Source organism: Cricetulus griseus, assembly GCF_003668045.3.
Source record: "Cricetulus griseus strain 17A/GY chromosome 1 unlocalized genomic scaffold, alternate assembly CriGri-PICRH-1.0 chr1_0, whole genome shotgun sequence".
Lineage (NCBI taxonomy): Eukaryota > Metazoa > Chordata > Mammalia > Rodentia > Cricetidae > Cricetulus > Cricetulus griseus.
Window position 1 is genome coordinate 273036767 of NW_023276806.1, and position 24165 is coordinate 273060931.

Genomic DNA, 24165 nt, shown 5'->3' on the forward strand with positions numbered 1-24165 from the left:
TCCCATGCTACAAGATTGAAATAAAATAATATTTTTAAGATAAGAGTTATTTTCACAAGTGGCCATGTCACTTAAATATTTCAGTTAGTTTTTTTTTTATTTCAAAGATAAAGAGCCCCTCAGTTCCTAAGTCTCTTCCCATTACTTGGACACAACGAGAGCACAACTAAGTACAAATTATTAGATACTTATGGAGCTAATAAATCTGGGAGGTTTTTTTTTGTGTGTGTACTCTAAATATATTTTGCTGCAAGGAGAACTATGACCTTTCAAATGGAAATCTTAATTTATTTTATCATCTCATGATTTCACTCTGCAGGAGTTTACCATAACATAATGCAGCTTTTCAGGCAAAGCCATTTGAATCATTATGTTCCTACAAACAGTGTTTTCTCTTCTCATTGTTCTCAAATTCCAGATACGGGGAAAACTGTATTCCTCTCTCCTTGTAATCTCAGAATAGCAATTGAAACTTTAGGTGATAATGTAGCAGCTAAAAAACTATCAAAATTGAGTACTAAGGACTAGATATAACTAGGAACTATAAAATATTTCCAACGATTTTAAAGTTAGTCCTACTTAAGGCTTAAAGATAGATAACATAATTCAGACTCCTAATTAAGCACCTCTTGAAACTGTTTTTAAAATAATTTACTAGTAGAATCGAGTTGATTAAGGTTAATGATTCAACAGTCTGTTCTATGCATACCAATTAACTATTAGAATGCCTAAGTGTTTCAGAAGATTGATGTCTCTTCAAATAAATCCCTTTCAAAGTAAAACACATGATCTCTATTGAAGAGTATATAAAAGTAAATATCCAATAGCTTCTCAGCAATAATGACTCACCAATAAATCTAGAAAATAGCATTAGTCTCAAACAGAAAGAGGTCGCCATTTTATTTGCCACAATTAAAGAACAAATGATAATGTTAGTAGAATCAGCCAATCAGAGTACAATGTATATATTGTACATCCTTAAACACACATGTATCATAATTGTCCAGCCCCGCCAGGCGTTGGTGTCGTGTGCCTTTAATCCCAGCACTCGGGAGGTAGAGGCAGGCGGATCTCTGTGAGTTCGAGGCCAGCCTGGTCTCCAGAGCGAGTGCCAGGATAGGCTCCAAAGCTACACAGAGAAACCCTGTCTCGGAAAAAAAAAAGAAAGAAAAAAAAAAACAAAAACAAACAAACATAATTGTCCAGCCCACCCAAGTCATTGTTTTTCTTTATTCTATAGCCTCTGTCTCATCCATGGCCTATACTTTCATAGAAAACTGAAACTTCCTTATTAATATTTGCTTTTCATTTCCTGTCCTGATGTCTCCTAACACCTACCCAGAAGGGTTTTGCTGGTGGAAAACAATCAAAATGTTCAATATGAAACAAATACAAACCACAATTTAATTGAAGGGTCTATATATAAGAGAAAAGCAAACAGAATCAGGGCTATGGAGATGGCTTAATTGGTAAAGTGCTTGCCTTGAGCACAGAGACTAAAAATAAACCTAACACACATTTTAGAAGCCAGGCATAGTGGAATCCTTGAAATCCTAGAGCTAGGGACGCAGAGATGGCAGGACCCTGGGGCTCCCTAGCCAACCACCCTAGCCTATTTGACAATTCCTAAGCCAGTGGGAGATGCTGTCTCAAAAATCAGGTGTACGGTACCTAAAAATCAAAATATATAGTTAACCTCTGGCCTTTATTTACACAAATAGTTATGTGCATACATACAAGTGCAAACACAAACAATAATGTGTTCTGCTCAAACGTAATTATAAGAAGTCTGGAGTTACTAAAAACACATAGTTTGTAGAACATCTACAGATCTCCAAGTCAACACAGAATTTTAACTTTGAAGTCCTCCCCAGTTTGCCTGAGCAGTCTTAACATACATGAACACAGGAGTATTTTGGAGATTTCCATCCCACACCTACAGCTCCTCCAACATGAATAACCTGCCTTCTAGTCTGAAGTAACGCATGTTAATTTCACAAGAAGCACAGAACAGTTTTGTTACAGCCATCTCTGCCTCCCCACATGAACCCATGACGAATTAAAATCTACAGGGTAGCATAGGAGGTCCTAGTGTTCACAGCACTGCAAATAAGAAGGCTGTTTGAGAATGGTGTCAAAATAATATTAGACACATTATGTTATGTTCTCTAGCCTATAAGGCTGAGTAAGATAGATCACAATAAGTAGGCAGTGAAACGTAGCCACTAAGCAGTCAGGTAATCACTTCTGCAACTTGCCAGGAGATTAATTTCAGGCTAATTATTTAAACTAAGTCTTAGTTTTCTCAACTGTAAAATGGGGATAATTATGATTATTGTGGAATGCTAACAGCTTTGTGGGACTTAAAATAGATAACCACAAGACTAGCACAATTCATGATATCTGGCACACAAAATAAATGTTCAATGAATCATAGTGAAGGTTATGAGCAAGTGCCCTGGCAGGTATCAGTCAAGAATTACAACAAATGCCCATGGCTGTGATCTAAGTAGCTATGTGGAGACCCACTGCAGCACACCAAAAATAAATTAAATAAATAAATAAATAAATAAATAAATAAATAAATAAATAAATAAGGACATGTCCAGCAGACTGACACTTAGCTGGAAACCCAAGTGACAGGGTGATACTGGATCATAGAACTTTCCTCCTGTGGCACTGAGATTTTAACAACTGCTTTGACATTTAGAAACCAAAATAATGATTAGTGATACAATTTTTCAAGCTGAGAAGTGAACCAGTGGGAAATCAAATTTTAATATTATTCAAATAACACCCAGAAGGATTCATCTATTTTAACTATTATCAAAACTACTAACCTGTCCACAAACATCATACTTCATAGGAGTGAAGCAACCATTGCTGACTAATTCCTAAACATAAAGCTGCAAATACCATAGCAACCTGGGATCTAGTCAAGGAAATCAGCTTATGTAATGACAGCAAGTGTCAAAGTGGATGGTGACATCATCTGCATGTGTGCATTTTAAGTTGCAATAACTTAATAATGCAATAACATGATACACATGTATGTGTTGTTGTATCTCTATAAAATAATATACCTAAGAACATTAATTTCCCAAGATATTATATATTTCAAATTCCACATCTGCCCCCCCCAAAAAGAGAAAAGTTTCATGTAGGATTCCCTCAAAAGAAAAAGCTGAAAAAGAAAACATTTGCTACTTATATGCTGCTTATATTTAGTTAACTGTTGAAATGGTCTTTAAGTGCCTAAATTTATTTGCATTTCTGTAGAGAATAGGCATGTGATCATGAAGTGAGCAAGATTATTATCCTCTGAGTGATGACAGTGGCAGCAAGGATTAGAGAAGTGGGTGCATGCCATTGCATCGAAAAAGACGTGGAAAGTTAGGGGACATTTGGAAATAGAAGCAGGCAATGAGATACATGAGGGAGAGTATGTTAACTTAATACCCCTGGTAGAAAACAGGGCCTCTGGAGGGAAGAGGTGTCTACATTCAAAGATTTAAGTTTCACTGGAGGAGACAAATTGTAACGCATGCCTGGAACCTGCAGCACTTGGAAGGTTGAGGTGGGAGGACCAGGGGTTCAAGACCAGACTATGATAAAGAACGTGGCTGAGGGAAGGGAGGGACAATATAGGTGATAGGGAAAAGAGGAGGAAAGTTGGGAGAAAGAGGAGGAAGGGGGGGGAGTCACAATTCCTGTCTCTTATTTCATAAAATAATAAGAGATAAAATCAATTTTAAAAATCTATGCAGTTTACTGTTGTGGATGAACAAAAGTAAGATTATAGGCCCCTGAATTCCAACATACAATGAAAACAATGGAACCAGAGAATAACAAAGGCTGCATCTCAAATGACGCCTTCATGAAGTGTCTCTGTTGCCCTCACTGTACATAAACAATAGTGGCCCAAGCCCTCAAGTGCCGTAGCTTCAAAGACCTATAGAGGAAGAGTCCCTGACAAAGAGTGTGTGACTTTGTAAAACTCAAAGAGTTTCCCCTGTGAACTACGCTAACAGTGTGAGCATTCTGCTCCGACATAATTAGAGGAGAATATATTTCCTAAAAACTCCACTTAGAAATAACCCTGAACAGGAAAACAGTTCTCATCGTTCACTCTGCATAGGGAAAAGGGGCTTTTAATTATTTTTTTTTGCATGATGAACTGTCATTTTCTATTCTTCATATATTTGGGGCCTTAAACAACACTTGTTATCACATGGGACGTGCAGAAATGCCTTTTAATTAGAACTTGAGGAACATATATGTGTTAGTGTTCAGACATCTGTACTGGCCTGTCCTTGAGGTTCTGACAGGACACGCCTTCAGCTGCTGCCACTAAGAGCACCACCTGTGCACATTCACTATGTTCCTTTTAAAAGGGCCCTGCCCACCTCCCATCCCTCTCTTTCTCTCCCTCTCTCTGTCTCCCTCTCACTCCCCACTCTGCTCTCTCCTGCTGCTCCTGTCCCCAGAGGCCTGTCCTCCTCCCCTTTCCCCTTTTTATGATCCCCTTCCCCAATAAAAAAACCTCTGCTTGAACCTGTCACATGCTGCCTTTCTCTCAAGAGCTGCTTTTCTTAAATTATAACAATATGAATATTTATATGAGCATATCTTTATAAGCAGATCTCACACATAGAATAAAGGCTACAGTGAGTTCTTGATCACAACTCAGAAACTTTAAAAGTTGTGCTTTTCCTTTACAAATATAGGATTAATATTATACGTGAGTTGGGGAAAGACCACTAATAACTAATAACTTTAACTATAATCTTTGTCTAAACAGAATATATTATTGATGTTGATATAGTTGTTGGGAAAACCACTTGTAAGGCAAATGGCACTGATGTCAAAATAATACTAGCTTACTAGACTTGAATTTTTTTCCTAAGGGAAATTGCCTTAGTAACTAGACAGAACTCTACGTTAGAATAGCATTTAATGATTCCTTAATTCAGATTCTTGATGAGAGTAAGTTTACATGTACCTGAATCTCCACAAATTACATCTTAATAATAATTAACTCACTTAGAAAACAGTAACCACCTAAGGGATTAAAGGAAACTTGAAATAATTGTAAGTAAGGTTGAAATGTATTGAAAGAAAGTGTTCCATCCAAGACAGGGTAGAAAGAGTCTCAATGCTATAGAGAAGATTCTGTGGAAACTCTAGCTGCAGTTCTGGGGAAATGACAGACTTATTAAAGTTAAATAACCTATTGCCCTTCCTAGAACCATTTCCACTGGCTACTTGGGAACCAGGGAAATTCTGTTTATTTTCTTACCAGCACTTCACTATTGAATACCTTAAACATGGGGGAGAGCATATTAGAAGACCCAGATGAGAAAGGAGCAGGAATGAGGGAACAGAAAAGGGGGCTAGATGAGAGGGAGAAAGGGATGAGGGAGAGAGAAGGGAGGGAGAGAGAGAGATCATCATGCACATGTTAATCTGAAAACAGAAAAAGGAGAAGGTCACGTGGTCACACTTGCCAATCCTGCAAAAGAACGGCAGATGCTGCCTCCGCTGCACTTGATAGCAGATGGGGTTGATATACATTGCTTCTGACCCTTACAGTACATGTTTGTTTAATGCCAGCTGGTAGTTTCTCCACCACCACTCAACCGTCAGCCACACTGGAGTACAAGAGTCCATCCCACCAGAGGAATCCAAAGTCAGAATAGATGGCTAGAGCCTCAGTAGTTGCCCAAACCTCTGCATCCAGCGCTCTACCCGACACCAAAAGTCTATGGAGCTTTTACATGCTGGTATTTTAGATCATTTAAAGAAAAAGAAACAGGTTTGCTTCTACTCTGATTCTTCTCTTCAGACAATGGGAATATCACAAGTGGTCATCTGCTGTGTTCCCAGACAACTGACCCATAATGGAAAGGTAAAGACAGTCATTCTTTCTGGCAAAAAAAAAAAACCTGATATACACAGTAGTGTATACAGAAGTGCTGAGTGGGGTATTACTGCTTGAAGAGTGAGTACATTACACAATTTGCATCTGACTTTGATTCATTTAAGGATCTAGTATCACACATCAATGAATTGTTCAGGGCATCCTATGATGTCAGACATGAAGAAGGAAATCCATCAAAATATGTGTGTTACTATTCATGAGGAATCAGAAAGAATGATTTTTCACATTGTAGGTGATTAGGTATAAAATATGGCTACAGGTTAGCAATCACATTTAAAGTAAATACCTGGAGAAATGACTCAATAGTTAAATCACTTTGAACCCCCCAAATCTACAAAAATGTTGGGTGGGCATGGTAGCCAACTTGTTTCTCCAGACTCTGAAAGTAGAGGCAGAGGATCCCCAGAGCAAGCTAACTTGCAAGGCTTCATCAGCAAGCTCTAGGTTTGGTTGAGAGACCCTGACTCCATGGATACGGAGGAAGAGCAACCAACAATGGTTCTTGACATCAACTTTGGGACTCCATATGCACTTTCACACATACACATGCATACTTCCACACAGGCAAACATACACAATATTAAATGTAAACATGCCCTGGCATTGAAACATTATCCATGTATAAACTTTATCAAATAATATATACCCAACAACAAGAGAAATGGATTTTTTAAAATACATAATCAGAGTTAGCTACCTAATCACTATGATTCAAAGTAGGGCTTTGCCTTGCAGATATCAGCAGCCTTTAGATACTAAATGTAGCAGGAAAATGTGTGTGTACACAAAGACACAAAGAGAATAAGTATAAAATGGCATATTACTTAACAAAATGTAACCATTGGCATTCCAAATTCTTCAAGGTAAACTTGATTCCATGCAAAGCAGGGGGTATTCCAAGTAAATACAAGAGGTGGGCATGTCTATGGCAAATAAAAACAGCTACCATCCTGCAGAGATATGACTATAGCACATCATCTAAGGCTGATTTCCCAGAAGTCGATATGAACCTGTGCACCCAATAATGGTTCTTATTGTTTTTCTCCTATAGCTTAAATATATTCTTGCTGCACAATTATTTTTACACGATAGCATTTCAGTTATCAGAGATAACTCATCTATAACAAAGGCAGTCTTGTTTTAAATATAAGTATCTTATTTTACTGCTATGCATCTTCTGTGTGGCCTTCTAATGGGTGATTATTTATATTCGATTCATGTGCCATATAATGTCATGTTTCAAATTTCAGAATTCCATATAGCTAGGAAAGATTGCACAGGAGTTTCATTTGGGTGAACTGGATTCTACTTCTATCTCCAGGGACTGAGACCTAGGCATTTGACACATTTAAATACTCATCATAAATGATCTCAAAGAAAAAAAAGTCTTACTGAAAGAGGAAATAAGGAAAATACTTTTTTACTAAAGGAGAGAGAATGTAGGTAAGAGGTCAGGGATGGAGTAAGAGGAGATGGAGGGAGTTATGTCCCTGGAAAGTCGAGGGCGGAAAGTAGAGAAGCAGGTAATAAAGACTAGGCATTCTATCACCCTTGGCTTCGTGCTCTAATCTCAGCTGAGATCAGAGCAGCATTTAGTCTGATGTCCACAAACATTTTATCCATTTGCCAACCAAGAATGGTACAAGTTTTCATTCAAACAAATTCAGCAATGTGAATGAGCAATTATAGTGGTTTTCTGAGCCAATAACACAATACTGGGGACTCACTGAGTTACAAATAAAGGTGGTTTATTTGGACTAAAGTTTCTAGAGGTGAAAAGTCTCAAGGCTTCACATGGTGATGGCCAAGACTTCACATGGTAAGAGTCAGGGACTGTGTGTGTCCCTCTGCTCCCTCTGCTGCTTCTCTGTCTTCCTATATAAAGCCACAGAACCTGATATTTGGAAGTGTTCTCTAATGACTATCTAAGGCTACTCAACTCCCAGAAACATCTTCAATGCACAAAGCTTTGGAGGACCCTTAAAGAGTGTAGATACCGTAGCAGACAAAGTAAGATCAGGCCTAAAGTCTCCTCAGTGCTTCCACAATTTGTCTCATCAAGAAAATAAGCAAAAATGTTCTCTAGAATTTGGCATCTGGTTGTACCTAAGACCACTGTTATTTCTAACCTGTGTTCCCTTCTGTCCGTAATCATCGTACTTGCTTCTGTTGCCCTCACGTGTTAGCTTTTGCCTTCTTTGATTAGTAAAGGAGCCCTTCCTCCAGCTGGACCACTAGTCCTTCAAAGTAGCTTCATTCTTGGCATATTGGTAGACCTCTGCAGAAGTCATAGATCTTTTCTTCTGGTTGTTCTCTATGCTTTTAGATGGAAAGCCCAACCTACAGAGCTTAACATGTCAAGGAAAATCTTAATAAGAATTAAGGGATTGTAGGTAAGCATAATCAGAATGATTTGACAGTTCTCTGCTGAAACACTCTTCAGAGCCAGGTATGTGAAGTAACTAACTATACCCTCCTTACCTGGGAACAGATAAGAAATCAGAACCCTCTGCATCTGAAACCTGCAGGACAATGGGACAGGTTGTTGAAGAAGTGGGAGGTGAGACCGATTCATAACAAAGTTATAGAATCACTTTTTCTCCATAAGTAACCAAATAATGCTTTTCTTAGTTTAAACACATATTTCAGACTAGTTACAGAAAGCCATTTTCTTGGCTTTACAATGAAGAAATATTTCATTATTGTTAGAACCATTTAGACTACAGTTTATCTGCAGGTTCTAATTAAAATTCAAACTGCTCTGCTCAAGCTTCCAAACTTCAATAGTGAATTCATTGCTGTGAAAATGGGGACAAGAGCAGGACACTGTGGGGACAGCAAAGCCACAGATACAAACACAAAGGATAGTCAGATTCACACTTCATAGTCTCCAAGTCTTGCCCTGGATACTTGCCTGTCCTTTGATAACTGACTTTTCTCATGTTTTTTTCCCAGATACCTTTATCAATGAATGTGTCAACCTTTCTGGCATACGACCAGCCCACAATAAGTTACTGTGGGGTTCATCATGAACTTCTCTCCCATAAGCCCTTTGAAACGAATGCACAGGAAGACACGATGGAAAGCCACCTAGAGACTGAGCTGGACCTGAGCACAATCACGTCAGCTGGCCGCATCAGTGACCATAAACCACAGCTGGCTTGACCGAGCTGATGGTAGCCCAGGCTTGCTACCGAACTGTAACCTCAACGACAGAAAGAGGAAAATTTGTTCATTGCAACTCTCAAAAACAAAACAAAAACAAAAATCCCCTGTTCAAATAAACAAAATTCCAAGATTGGTTCATGAAATAAATGAAGACATGAATTGTTTCAAGTCTATACTTTGTAACTAGCTAAGTTGTGCAGTATTTTTTTGACGGAGAATGTCCCTGAAAAAAAATCATTTTTTTCCAAAACTCATCCTACCTACGTGTAAAAATTGTACAGCGCTAATGTATTTTTTCATATTATAAAGTTTCAATCCTAGGAACAACTGGTATGTACAGTACCATAATTTAATTATGCTTTACTTTACAAACTTTACACCTTTCAGTTTCTAAAATTTTAAATTAACAAACATTATTTCTTGTGTTCTTGAGAGTTACTCGGTTTTGTAGGGGCTGTTTTGTTACTGCATTTGTGCCCAAAAACCTTGACTCTGAAATCTGTCCTGTGCGAACAATGCACGATTTTTATCATTATCATGCTTACTGCATAGAATTTTATCTACTGTTCCAGAAATAATACATTAACCAAAAAAAGGTTTTAATTGTTCAGACGTGTAAGAGGTTCTTCAATTACACAGACAGGTCTTTCTTATAAATGAAAAAAAATCAGATTTTTTAACAGTTCTAAGACTTAACTGTTGCCTTGAATTACAGCCTAGTTTCTAAGCAGTGAAATGTAATGATAAAGAGGGATATTTTAACAAAGTATTTCCGAATGAATGACTCATTATTTCATTCTTTTGAGTAACCATTGTTAAGGGTAGGGGAAAGCATGGACCAAACATCACTGGAAACAAAGGTCGTAACCACAGCAACAGACTTTGATACACTTCAAAGGTGCAGCTACAGTGACAAAGAAAAACTTCTGTTACATCTCCTTTTTGTCAGGCCAAGGTGGGAAGATATGGCATAATTGTACAGTAGCATTTTTTCTCTTAATTAACCCAAAGTGGTTTTATCTAAAAATAACCACAAGTCAGTTCGAACTGTGCCTGGTTCTTAAGGCAAGTTTTCATTTAGAAGGTGAAGCTATATTTAGGGAATATCTCGAAGGAAAAATACAGAATTTTTCTTATTGTGTACCACACCTGAGAAAGAACATTAAAAATCCAGTTCTTTCAATACAGATGTGCTCAATGGAGAAAACTCACTGCAGAACAGACTAACAGTATAGAGTTCCATTGTTCATGTTGTTGTTCATTTGAAGACTTAGCTACAAAATATCCAAAACAATAACCAGGAGATATTAGACATCAATCCAAATCACATATTGATTACATGATTATGTCTTAAACTGAATGCAAACCAAATTAAGAAAACCTGGTTTTCCCACAGATGAAATGATGTATCTCTTGTCTACCTGACAGGTTACTATTGGAAGCATCATTACTTTGTCCATGGTAATCACACATCCTTTTTTTTTTCTTTCCAGTGTTTGAATATAAAACTGCAAGTGTCAATCACTGCTATGTGAAAAGAAGCATTTTTTCATGATTTAACTTAATATTCATGACATCAAAACTAGAGGCAGAAAACATCAGTCTAACAGAGGTCAAACACAATCAAACATGGTAGAGAAAAAAAAGTGAAAAGTGATGTCAAAATTTTTATCTTCTCCTAAGAAACACTTTCTGTATGCATATAGCTTCACACAGGTTGATCACAACAAATTTAAGAACATCACCAGGAAGGAAGAATTTCAAAATTGTAAAGCAAATATTTGTTTAAATAAAACGGGAAGCAAAGTAATGGAAAAAGTAAACCATTAACTTTAATGTAACTACAAATGTCACGGTACATGTATCAAATATTTAGCATCCCAGATTTTGTAACATATTTTGCATAAATTATTTGCTATTCAAGATTTTTGTTATTTAAGTCTAATTTTGATCTTGTTTTCCAGTTTCTGGTTTCTTTACAATGTATTATTCTGATTGTTCTTGATCCCTTACACTGAGATTTAGCTCTGAACAAAATTTAAACTGGGTTACAAATCTACTCTTTGTGAGTCTGAAATCAAATGGAATCTTGTTATATAAACCAAAATGTTATTTGCAACTTTTTCATTAGAAATCATTCTCCCAAATATCCAAAGAAACACTTATTTGTAAAACTAAAAACCTTCAAACTTTCCCTCACACTTCTTAAGTTGACAAATAATTTTAAAAAAATAATGTACACCCTTGATTTCCTGATGCAAAGCACTTTATTTAAACATTTTTAATATATGATTTTGCAAATTCTTTGAGAATCTCATACCTATGTACAATGTATTTTGATCATATTCACCCCTCAACATATCCCCCAACTCTTCTAGATCCACCCCCACCTGCATCCCTAAATTACCCTTTCTAACTTCATAGCATATCATATATATACACACATATATGTATGAAACCTACTGAGTCCGATTTACATTGCTCACATACAGGTGTGTGGGGCCATCAACTGGAGCATGATCAACCTCCCAGGAACAACTCTCCTAAAAATAACCCTGACTTTCCTTCCCATCAGATGTTGCTAAAGCTTTTCATTTCATCTACAGTAAACTATCAATGGGAACAATCACCTTGGAACTGTAGCTGGGAGCACCCTGTGTCTCCTAAGCTATACTAAGAAGCCAACAACCTAAGAATTTTGAGGTCTTTCACATTTGGCATTAAGCCCAAAACGACATGAAACAAGAAAATAAAAAAGATGTTAGGTTATGTCATATTTTGTTCTGCCTTGTCAGGGGTGGGAGGTAGATGGTGTTAAAATCTGCTAGAATAGGTGGTAGACAGATAGAATAGAATCTTTATCGCATATATGAAACTTGTTGACTTGTATCAAAAACTTTTATGTATAACTTTTCTTTTGCAGCATTATTATTCTCCCATTTCTCCCGCTAGACATCTGCCTGACGCCCCTCCTCAGCTGCTGCTCACCTAGCTAAACAACTCGAAAAGCTGTTTGCCTGGTTGTTGGGGTTGAAAACTGGAGTCTGACCCACCACAGTTACAATAGCAGAAACACACGATAAAGTCAGGCAGTGTTTTAAGGTTTACAAATCTAGTGAATCGTCACATTCTGCCTTCCTAAACACGCCTGTGAAAATACATTCCTGCCCCTTAAATTGAGACTCATCCTAAGGACACAGAGCTAATGCCCACTAGGTTGAGCCTCTCTCAAAGCCCAGAGGTTGTTTGGGGTTTTTTGTTCTTGTTGTTTTCATTCTGTTTTAGCTTTTTCCATTGTGCTAAAGCTCACTTTCTCTGGCCAGAGCTAGAGAACCCCCAGAGATAACAGACAGAAGCTAGGCATGTCATTTGGGGAGTTCTAATTCATCTCAGAATCCTGTACACTTTCTGATCCAGGGAACTCTCTACAGAATAGGCTCTAAGTTTGCTTGTGATGATCCTTTGTTTAGAATTACTGCAAGTCACACATTTCTTGACACACATGTCATTTGTGAGTGTGCTGTCGAGATGTGAGACAAGCAGACCCCAGAATACAGAAGTAAAACAAGAGGTGCAAAAAGAGAAACCAGTCACCTCTGAGATCATTTAGTGGCTGTAAAAAGTCCATAACACAGAGCTGATTGTACATTCAGCTGAGGTGACTCGGAGTTAACTAGGGAGACATTTTCTTTTTCTTTTTGTATTGTACAAGATTTTTTAAAGTTATGCAAGTTTTTAAAAAGAACTTTCATAATAAAGAAAGAAAGATAAACCATCAGTTATTCGAATAGGTGCAGATACTAAAAACTATGACAGTCTGAGAATCTTTTGGGGTTTATCGTGTCTCCATCTCTGTCCCCTCCTGAGTGTTCTAGAAATCTCATAAAACCAGCAAGACTTATAATATAAATTATATTTTGGAAGTCAACATAAGCCAAAATTAACACTCAAGACAAACATAACCCAGTTTGAACTTAGATCTGTCTGCTTTCAGAAACTGCTTAGAAATTGCAAAATTTATTTGCAAAGATATTTTCTAAAATAAACTGTTGAGGAGAGTAAAAATACACTTGATTTTAACTATTCTTAACTGGAAGAAAGATACCATCTCTCAAACTAAGTGCTGAAAATAAGAAACTGAAAGTATGGAAACAGAGAGCTGGTAGGAACTGTTAGTAATCGGGAAGAAAGTCAGATGTTTGGGTCAGTAGCACATGGTCATGGAGATGCAGAGTCTGGCAGGTATCAAGCAATTCTCAAAGTAACTCTATTAACATTGTTATGCGTGTGCTTGTGCGGAGGTGTGTGCGTGTGCACACATGCGTGTAGAAGCCAGAGATCAACCTTGGATGTTGTTCTTCAGCCACTGTCCATCTTGGTTTTAGGGACAAGTTAGTCACTGGAACCTAGGAGAACCCAAGGACACTAGACTGGTTAGCTGTCAAACCCCAAGGATCTCCTTAACTCTGCATCCCTACCACCACACCCAGCCCTTTTACATGGGGATGACACTCAGGTGCTCAGACTTGTACATCTAACGCCATAGCAACTGAGCTGTCTCCACAGCCCATCTCAAAGCCCTGAAGAATTTCTCATATTAAATAGGAGTTTAAGCAGTCAGACTGGCTTAAGTTCCTGATAGGTTGGCTTTGCAGTGAGAATTTAGATAAACTGCTGTAACTGTAAAAGGTTCTAACAGCACCCATTACTATATGAACTCGACACACGATGCCTAAGCTGAGATGCCAACCACAAATGATCCAGGACTGAAGCTTTAAAGACTGTGACATCATCATGAGGATGAAGTAGACTAGCAACCAGGAACTGTGCTTTGACTTGAAAATTCAATGAGAGAAAAACATTTGGAAAATTTAACAGCAAACAAACACCAGAAGGCTGATAGGTTATTTTTAATGGTGTTCTGTGACTTGTATTAGATTTTATTGTGAGGTTAAAAAGGAACTATATTTAATTTCTTTTAAAATCAGAGTTAAGTTCACATTTTAAAAGGTCTACAGTTAGTTGCCATTCTATAAGGACGCTGAGTGCGCCAGCTCTCCAGGACTTATTGAACTCTAGAATTCCATTCTCTTCTCTATAGATTTTGTTTCATATATTTGTCTTCCTACAAAGCTGAATGAAATTTTTGTATGTGTATAAATCAAATTATATTTTAAACGCACAGGAGACCCTGTAATAAAGGATCCTTGCAGTAAACCCTTTTTGTTTTCTACTCTAACACAGCATCCACTAATTTATCTGTAGGAAACTGATCTCCATGCATCTCTGGATGCATGATTCACCCTCTGTATCATGTCACAGGGAATGCTACATGGTACTATCTTGGGCTCTGATCATATAACAAAGAGCTGAGTCCAGCTTCTTTCTAAGTTGGTCTACACAGGGATCTCTTTGCAGTCAGTTCTGCTTACTGATTTTAATCTGGATTAATATGAAAAATCATGAAACCAGAATACATAATGTTGAGAGTTTTGTATTTGCTTGAGTATCACATGCCAAGGCACTGAGTCTAGAAAAACATTGCTCAAGTGGTTTTACTTTCCCATGTCATTATATTGCTTTTTATTCTAATCTGAAAGTATTAGCCCTATGTTTCATTGTAGCAGTGCAGTGCCAGCCTAGTTTTCCAAGCCTAGCTGAACATATGTCTTGACTAGAGGAATATAAAGCAAAGGGCAATGACATAGAAGTTGCTTGAGCCACTTACCCACAAACTGTTGTTTGAAGATTTGGCTCCCATAAATCTCAACAGACAAATTTGAGCCTGTGAGCTACCTCACTCATTGTCACCTTTCTGGGAGGAACTATAATGATGTAAAATGGGGGTAGATATCGGCAACAACTCACTTCTGGAGATCCCAGGCCAAGTTCCCTGAGTGATGGCCAAATCCCAGATGAGAGTAAGAGCCACAATAGGAAACAGTGGCTGTGTTTGAACCTTTCACACTTGATTGGTTGCTCTGGAAGATTGGGACAATTCTGAAGAGGAGACTTGTTTGTGAAGGCATAGACACCTTTTATTCATATGATGAAAGAAACTGGAGGAAATTTCCTCCTAGCTGAAAAATTTTACTACTCAGGAGCTTGGCATCATGGATTGTTAATGTGTAAGACATAGCTGGTATTACGTTCTCACTTCATCCTTAAGCCATGTTACAAAAGTGAGTTTATAGAAGAAACTAGGGACAATAGCTCAGAATGTGTGGGTTCAGTGGAGAGGGGTACATTCAAATACAGATTGTCAGACTCCAAGGTCGTGCTCCAAACACCCAGAACATATTTTAAAACAACAGATGTAATTCTATCCAATACAACTAGGCTTTATGTGTTTAATTAGGGAGGGCATTAAATGTGCCTAAAACAAATAAGTTTCCATAATCCAAATTGAAATTACATACTGTAAAGATATCCTTGAATATACCAAATCAGTATCTTAATGGAAACAAATATCACTACCCTCTTGAGGTTTTTAAAACCCTGGGCCAGCAAGATGGATCAACAGGTAAAGCCACCTTCCTCCAAACCTAATGCCTAAATTTGATCCCTAGAACCCAAGTAATGAAAGAAAGGAACTGCCTGCGTAAGTTGTTCTCTGACCACACATGACTCGCACACACCTTAAGCATGCACACACACACACACACACACACACACACACACACACACACACACACAATTGCATACACATACATACACACAGACACACACATTCACACATTAAAGGGAGGAAAGAAAATGAAAAATCCTCCTAAAGATATATACACCAAATCTCATTATGTATCTTCATTTCCAAACATCTAAGCTCTATTTTTAAATTGCAACCCAAATGTAAATAATTATCCATACATATTACCTTTAGCTAACAATAAAAATAAAGGCTACCAAAAACCAAAAATTTGTGGATGAATAGTTAATAAAGTACAAATAACAAATGAAAATATCAGTAACCTAGTGTCATAAAAATTCAGGCAGCAAATAGGTCATTTGGGTTGCAGAGTATTACCCATGAATCATTTGTATGATAATATCCTACTTGTCTTTTATTTGTTGAGACAGAGTCTCACTGTCTGTAATCAGTGGCCTCAAACCCATGGCAAACCTTCTGCCCCAGCTTTCCAAGAGCTGGGATTACAGAGAACAGCCAACAGAAATATCCTCTATTTGTGTTAACACTGACACAAATGATACAGGATCTGAGAGTACACTTTATAAAGAAAATCACCCTTAAAACATGAGGACTCTGACTATTCTCAGTTTGTTATTCACAAGGATTCTTATATAATGTCTTGATGCCGTTGCTGTTTACAGGAGCTTTACATTAAATTAGAGCTGTATCCATTTCTCCCTAAACCTGCAAAAGCCATAGTTATGTCTCTAGGAACTGACAGTAGTATTTTACTCTAAAACACTATCTGAACATGCAGCAAAGTCATCAATGTCTGTACAGTAAGACACTGTCATTCTACCTGTGGGCCATGATGTGACGGGCAGAACTGGGCTATGAATTTAAAGCAAATAATACTCCAGAAAGCAAGACCTTCATTACATCTGCTCACTCTGACTCCACTGCCACAGTACAGAAATGTCATTCACAATGTGTAGAATGATTCTGACCGTAGACAGCAAGGATGTCCCTGGCATCGGAGCTGAAGATGTGACAGACAAGGAGGAGGACAAGTAGGAACAAGATGAGAGGTGAGTGGGGGAGGGAGCTAGGATTCTAGGTTGGATGAGACGAACGTGATTACTGCAAATAAAGCTCACAAGGATTAAAACACTTGCCACCAAATGCCATCAACAATGGACCATCATGGATGCAAAGAAGAAAAAGGATGAAGGTATCTGTGCTTTTAAACATCTCCACACAGGCTATATAAGGGGGAAAACTCTCTTTTACGTTCTATCTTTGATTTTGGTTTAAGAAGTATTAACACCCACGTGTTAGACAGTGTTATCTAGCTTTCAATAGCTTAACCAAAACACCTGAGAGAACAACTTAAAGGGAGGCAGGACTTTGTTGGCTCACAGTATCAGAGTTCAGTCCATAGTCCTTGATTCCCTGGACTCTGGTTCTATGGGGAACCTGAACTTCATGGCATCAGAAGCATGTGGGGGAAGGGGGGAGGTCCAGGGCAACATGTCCAAGGAAGGACATGTTTCCATTACCCAGTATCTCCATCTAGGTCCCTATCTACCAATGTCACATTCACCTCCCAAAATAGCACCACCACAAGAGAAATAACCCTCCTACAAGGGATTTGGGGGACAGGAGGCACTTCATATCTGAACTATTGCAGACATCCTTTAAACTTCTGTCAGTTTCCTCTTTAACATACATTAAGCCAAGTTTTCTGACTCAACATTGCATTTTCCATTTGGCTTTTCACAATCAGCCCTTGTTGTATACACCATCACTCTGTGGAGGAATGGCATGGAGTTGGGGTTGCTTTTGGTCTTGGCTCTGAATTCCAGTTATGGAATTAGAAAAATAAACTTGATCCAGCACTATGGTACTACCACTAAGAATTAGAAGAGTATCTGAAGGAATAAAACTGTTTCTTACAAAACAGAGATGTAGTTTGGGGGCCACTTCTTTTTAACTATAACTTTTTAAATGTAATCATTTTCAGATAAGCTAAAGTCATACTTTCTGTAACCAAGAATATAAATAATGCAATTATGAAAATATGGTTTATTGTCAACACCTTTCTTTCAGAGGCCAGACTTCAGACAGTTGATCATACTCAATAACTGCCACCAAAAGGAATGTCTACAGGTTTCTTGAAAGCAAGACTTGAAACGAAGCATGTAAAAACTCAACATGATCAGCTCAAAGAAACGCTACAGAATGGTTACTCTTCTAGGTGTTTCATATTTATCAATTCATTTTGTTGATTATTATGGCTAATAGATTTAACAAGAACTCTATGAATTAAGTAATGTCTTCACCTTGAGAAACTAAGAAAAATGATGACCAAAAAAAAAAATTAGAGAACATAAGACTGGTAAAATCTGGAGCATGGATTTGAAAGCAGTTGATGGATATATAGACAAAACAACCACCAACTAACTGCCTACCTGGTGCCAGCCTCCTGAGCATCACTCTCATGTTTAAAAGTCTACACATTCAATTAGGGAAATTTTCTCAATATAATTGATAGTGCATATAAGGTGTGTCTAGTGGGCTGTAAGAGTATCTGAGACACAGGGAAGAATGATAGTTCCCTGCTTCCAGTATTAGATGGAGGGGAACGTAACAGTGAACAAAACCAAAGAGCTGAATTTAATACCTGCAGGGGCAAACAGCAAGTACAGGAGAATAAAACTCCATGTTAGTAGAGCTGTTGGGGAATCCATCAGGGCAGAAATGAGAACAGATATAAAGCTTATGGCTGACAGACTGGCAATATAAAGATGAGAGGGTAGGAAAAAAGGAAGAATTCATTTTCAGTTAAGAACATCTTGTTATTCCACGAGTACTTAATGCTTCTCTGAGAGACAAATACCAGGTTTGACTTTTGTGCCATTTGTCCAAAATCTCAAGATCAAATTTTACTTAGTCACAACAAATCTTTTGACTTTTCTAGATCGGCACAAACGTTTGTCATGTTTTTCTCTATTCTCCTCTGTGTATACTCCCATTCTACCAGTATGTTCTTTCTTTGGAGGGGACATAAGAAGCATATAATTCTCTGTGGGAATAAATGTTACTAGAGGTTGTCAGTAAAGGATTAATAATCCATTCTGATGGCTAATTCAGGAAAATACACTAGTTTGATATAATTGTGTGGATTAAATAAAACAACTTCTTAGAAACTATCCAATAAAAAATCTTCATCCTGTGAAAACAGGTTACTATTTTTTATCATGTAAAAACACAGCCTGAAGATTGATTTTCCTTTGTTTCAGACATTTCACTCTTTAGGTAAGTATGGGTGAATACTAACTAGAATTTTTATCCTATAAACCAAGTCCTTTTGATACTAATAAAGAAGCTGACATAAGACATAACTAAAGTCCTTATCTAGGTGATGGGACAAGTCAGAACTAGAACTCAAATTTACTTAGAGTTACTTTTATGAGAATGAAACTTTTAAAAACATGCCAGTGTTTGAAATACACAGGACTGTTTCTGGATTATATATAGGTAATTACCAATTAAGCTGTTGTTTTAAAGGCCTGTTAAAACATATATAATTCACCTGGGGCTGGGAGAGATGCCTAAGCAGCTACTTTAGTTCTTTATAACTTTTTTGAGGAAAATGATATCAGGCTGGCTTGAAACTGCTAACACAGCCTTCCAAGTCCTCAACACCCTGCCTCAGCCTCCTGATTGCTGGCAACACACGAGTGGGCCACCACACACTTTTTTTTAAGTTAAAAAATGTTCTTCTGAGTTTTTCTTATCAGCTAGGCTATATGCTGTTATCTTTGGTGATGTGACATCTACAGTTCTTTTCATTCACAGATATTCATTGCATTTCTTTTTTTTCTTTACACTGTGCATATGTATATAGACATGTGTACAGGTAGCTCTCTCCTCTCTCTCTCCTCTCTCTCTCTCTCTCTCTATTTCTCTCTCTCTCTCTCTGTGTGTGTGGGGGGGTACCAAAAGTCAACATCTGGGTCTTCCTCAAATGCTTGCCACCTTACTTTTGAGAGACAGGCAGTCACTGAACCTGGCACTCGCACACTGGACAGGCTGTCCAGAAAGCTCTGGAGATCCAACTTTTGTCAGTAACAAACACTGTATGCTAGGGGCACATGCATGCATTATCACAATTGGCTTTTAGTGGGTGGTAGGTGTCCAAATACGTGTGTTCGTGCTTATACAGCAGGCATTTTTTACTGAATGAGCCATTCCTCTGGCACAGCTATGTTTTGTCACAATTCTGTGTGTGTGTGTGGGGGGGTTAATTCAAATTAATCAAGTGTTTACTCTCTTATGTGGCATTTACTATAACAAGCTAAGGACCATGATAACAAAAATGATGCAATACCTTAAAGTCAACAATGAAGCATGACTTGCTGTAGTATTTGTAAAAATGAAGCTTGCTTATGATGCTATAGAAGGAAGGTAGAAAATTAGTTCCACTGGGAAGAAACTAGGAAATGAACCACAAAATAAATGTTATTTACATTCCTGGATGGTAGCAACAATACAACTCAGATATGACAAGCAGGCTTCATCCCTTGCCCCCTACTTAGGGACTAGAGGTATCTGAGATGTCTGTGAGAACTGACTTCTGAAACCCAGGGATCATGTTATCTCAGCCCAGAACCTCCCTGACATAGCTATTCAGTTTTTCTAAATTGAATCCTCAAACATTGAACTTGGCCATTCCATGATAAATCTAGAGATCATGTGCAATTCCATTAACCAAATGAATAGTAATTACTAAATAACAGTGGGTTGTCGGGTTCTTTGTTTTATATTTAAAATGTCCATGAGAGTCATACCTGCCAAATAGCCTGTTGTGTTTCTAAATTTAGGAATCTGGGCAGGCAGGAGGTGGGGGTGTTAAAAAGGTATGCTGACCTGTGAAATATAAGTTTTAAGTAACAACTAGTTATGGCATAGGATTATTAAAATGAGTGAAAATAAGATTATATATAGAGTCTTTGTAGCTTATTTCATTACAATGAAATAATTTGTTTCAAAAGTTAAAAAAAAAAATGAGTTCACCTATAGCAGTAGTTCTCAACCTTCCTAACACTGTGACCCTTTAATACAGTTTCTCAGGTTGTGGTGACACCAACCACAAACTTATTTTTGTTGCTACTTCATAACTGTGCTTTTGCTACTGTCATGAATCATAATGTAAATATCTATGTTTTCCAATGGTCTTAGGAGACCCCCATAACAGTGTATTTCAACACCTCAAGGGGTTGTGACCCATAGGTTGAAAACTGCTGGGCTAAAGCACCAAGTACACTTACTGAGTGTTCACTGTCATTAACTTTGTGTATTTCCCCTTAACAAACACCTCTTCTATAAGAAAAACATTATTCTCAAAGGACTCATTGTTTATCTGGTGCTTAAAGGAGATTTTCTTAAATCCTAAAGAAAGCACTATTCTTACCCAAGCTGAGCTGAAATAATATTAGTAAGATAGATCAAGTTGTGCCCTTCTAATCTTTCTTCTTAGAAAAAAAGAGATATTAATTTTAGGATTACAGAACATCAGTATTAATATGAACAGAACTCATCAAAAGCTATCTTTATGAAAGCCAAGGGAATGGTGCCTAATCTAGAACACTTGAGTTATGATGACTGCCTCTGTGATTATAATATTCAGGTGATTCTTTTTCAAAGAAAAATGACACTTAAGTTCTTCCTCTTACAGGTATTCCCATTGTGGTTTGTGCTACATGGCAGGAAATGAGCCCCCAACTTAACTCCTTGGACTGTTACTCATTCTACTAGATACATGCAACATCTATGACTTGAGCACTTTGGTATTATTTTTTAGTTAGTTTTTATTTGAGTATCTGAATATTTGAGTATCTGAAGATATGGTATGTGTATTCATGTCCATAGAGGGCTGAAGACGGTATTGGATTCCCCCAAGCCAGAGTTACAGGTGGTTGTGAGCCACCCAACGTGAGTGCTGGGAACCAAACTCAGGTCCTCTGGAAGGACAGCAGACACTCAGCCACTGAGCCCTCTATCCAGGCCCTGTTAATTGGTTTTGAGTGGCACACACCCATGGTCTCTAATTTGTGACTATAAATTATATCATAACAGCCCTTAGCTTTTCAAATGTCACAATTGATCTTCTGGATTCCAAAAATCTGAAAAACTCATTTATAAGGAAAACTGTGTTTATCTCATTTCATGGGGCAGGTGGTGGATGGGGCTGTTAGGATGAATATGAAATAATGATAGTTCTACTTCTGGACAGAACAAAATTGAACAGGATGGGATGGTAATAACAAGTAATTAGGCAATATCTAGAAAGTCTGAGAGATACTGAAGAATTCCATCTAGCTGGGCATGGTGCACACCTGTTATCCCAGCAGTTGAGAGGCTAATGCTGGAACACTGAGTTTGAGGGATACCTCGGCTACAAGAGAAGATCTTGTCTCAAAAACAAAAATGATCACCATCTGCCAGTTAGAAATCACAAATTCACAGAAGGAAACATTATAAAAATGGCCCATCTAGCCGGGTGGTGGTGGTGCACACCTTTAATCCCAGCACTCAGGAGGCAGAGGCAGACGGATCTCTGTGAGTTTGAGACCAGCCTGGTCTACAAAAGCTAGTTCCAGGCAGGATCCAAAGCCATAGAGAAACCCTGTCTTGAAAAACAAAAAAACAAAAACAAACAAACAAAAAAGAATGGCCCATCTAAGACCATCTCTATCATTCCTCTTCCGGTTTCTGCCCACCTCTTACATTGTCCAGTGGCCTGTGACAGCTTTTCTTTTAATTAAAACAACTGTATAATGAAAGGGTTTTAAATTAATGATCATCAGAAGAAGGAATATACCACCTTATTTTTGTTGCATTGCTCACAGTACATCAAGCCTGCTATAAATGTAATCCTCTAAAAACCCTGCCTTTAAAATATCTGATGCAACAAAAAATGCAAGGAAAGGGGGGAATTGGGAGAAATAGATTTAAAAGTTCTGTACACTTGTAATTACTTATAAGGAAGAAGAGTTAGTCCATATAATTATTAATCCACTGAACAGTGTAGGAGGTAGACCTTAAATTTCTCCATACCGGGGCAGGCTGTAGGTAACCATTGTAGAAAAGTACGAAAACCACAATACCAGGGTCCTTAAAAGAAAAAGGAAAATAATCTACAACCCTGCATAATTCTTCCCTCCTCCACATGTTTTTGTCATGCTTTCCTTTCTCTGTCTCAGTTAACATCACATGCGACATACAATATACATGAATGTGCCAAAAGAATAAGGAGAGCAAGACTGGAGAGAGAAGGCTGCATTTATCTCCCAATATGGATATTCCAATATTTCATTAGCTTACCAAAAGTGCAAATAAGGTTACTACAAAAAAAGAGTATACAACCAAACCTATATTACAAGTTAAGTCTTTATTTTAAGTAAATAGACTATACCAAAGCTTGAGAAAATTCTGACCTGGCACAAAGTTTCTCTTTGATGAAGACCCTTTGACACTTTCTATAAGAGCAACTCTTACCCTGTGACTCCTGTAGCTCGAATAATAAAAGCCCAGAGACAGATCTTCTCTGAAAATCAGAGAAGCAAAATGCCAGCCACTAGAGAGTTCTCACCTCTACCAAGGTTCAGACCAAAGGGACTATCCACTGAATTCCAAATTGCATCTCCAGACTGCACTGCTCTCCACCAAGCCTCAAAATCCTAGACTGCATCTGTGGCTGCACTGAGCTCCTAACACACTCTCTAGTCCTGGGATTAAAAGTGTAAGCTCTGTTTCTCTGTACCTCCAAACAACTCACCAGTCTACTCAGAAGTGCCACTACAGTCTTTTAATAAAAAAAGAAGATATTCACACTACTCACTTGACACTGATTATAAAATTCCAAAGCAAACAGTGGGGCATGTGGCATTTAATCCATTTCATTATAGAAGAAAAATTACTTAGAAGGAAGAGTCCTGGTTAGTAATGAATTAGGTACAAGTCACTCCAGCACAGTATTTCAATCACTTCAGTATTTTTGCCCACCTAAAAAAGTGTGATGGTAATGAGGCATGAGAAGCTATTAACTGAACCATTCACACGTCAAATAGATGTTGTTGTCAGTTTGTTCTCTCAATGGAAATAATGAACAACTGATTTATTTATAACTGGTAATTATGATAATACACCTTCATTTCCCTTCATTTCATTATAGGATAGATACATCCTGATTGTCTTATTTCATACCCAACCTAAAACCATTTTCCCATAACTTCAATGTTTGGACTCTGGTTTAACTTTTACAGATTTGGCTCCCTTGTCTCATTTTTCCTTTTAATATTTTATCTTTCTCATCAATAGAATTTATCCATATCCTAAACCTAAAAGATGCTGAATTCTAAGT

At 37.7% G+C, this 24165-nt stretch overlaps 2 protein-coding genes across 2 annotated transcripts in view; one reads left to right on the forward strand and one right to left on the reverse strand.

Moving 5' to 3' along the window:
• Lrrtm3 (leucine rich repeat transmembrane neuronal 3) overlaps positions 1–9106 on the forward strand; it is a 169144-nt gene extending 160038 nt beyond the window's left edge. Inside the window, exon 4 of the mRNA XM_035450636.1 lies at positions 8897–9106. Within this exon, the coding sequence (XP_035306527.1) occupies positions 8897–9106 (210 nt within the window). The remainder of the gene's footprint in view (positions 1–8896) is intronic.
• The window catches only part of Ctnna3 (catenin alpha 3), a 1328241-nt gene that overhangs the window by 954450 nt on the left and 349626 nt on the right, over positions 1–24165 (reverse strand). The window lies entirely within an intron of this gene.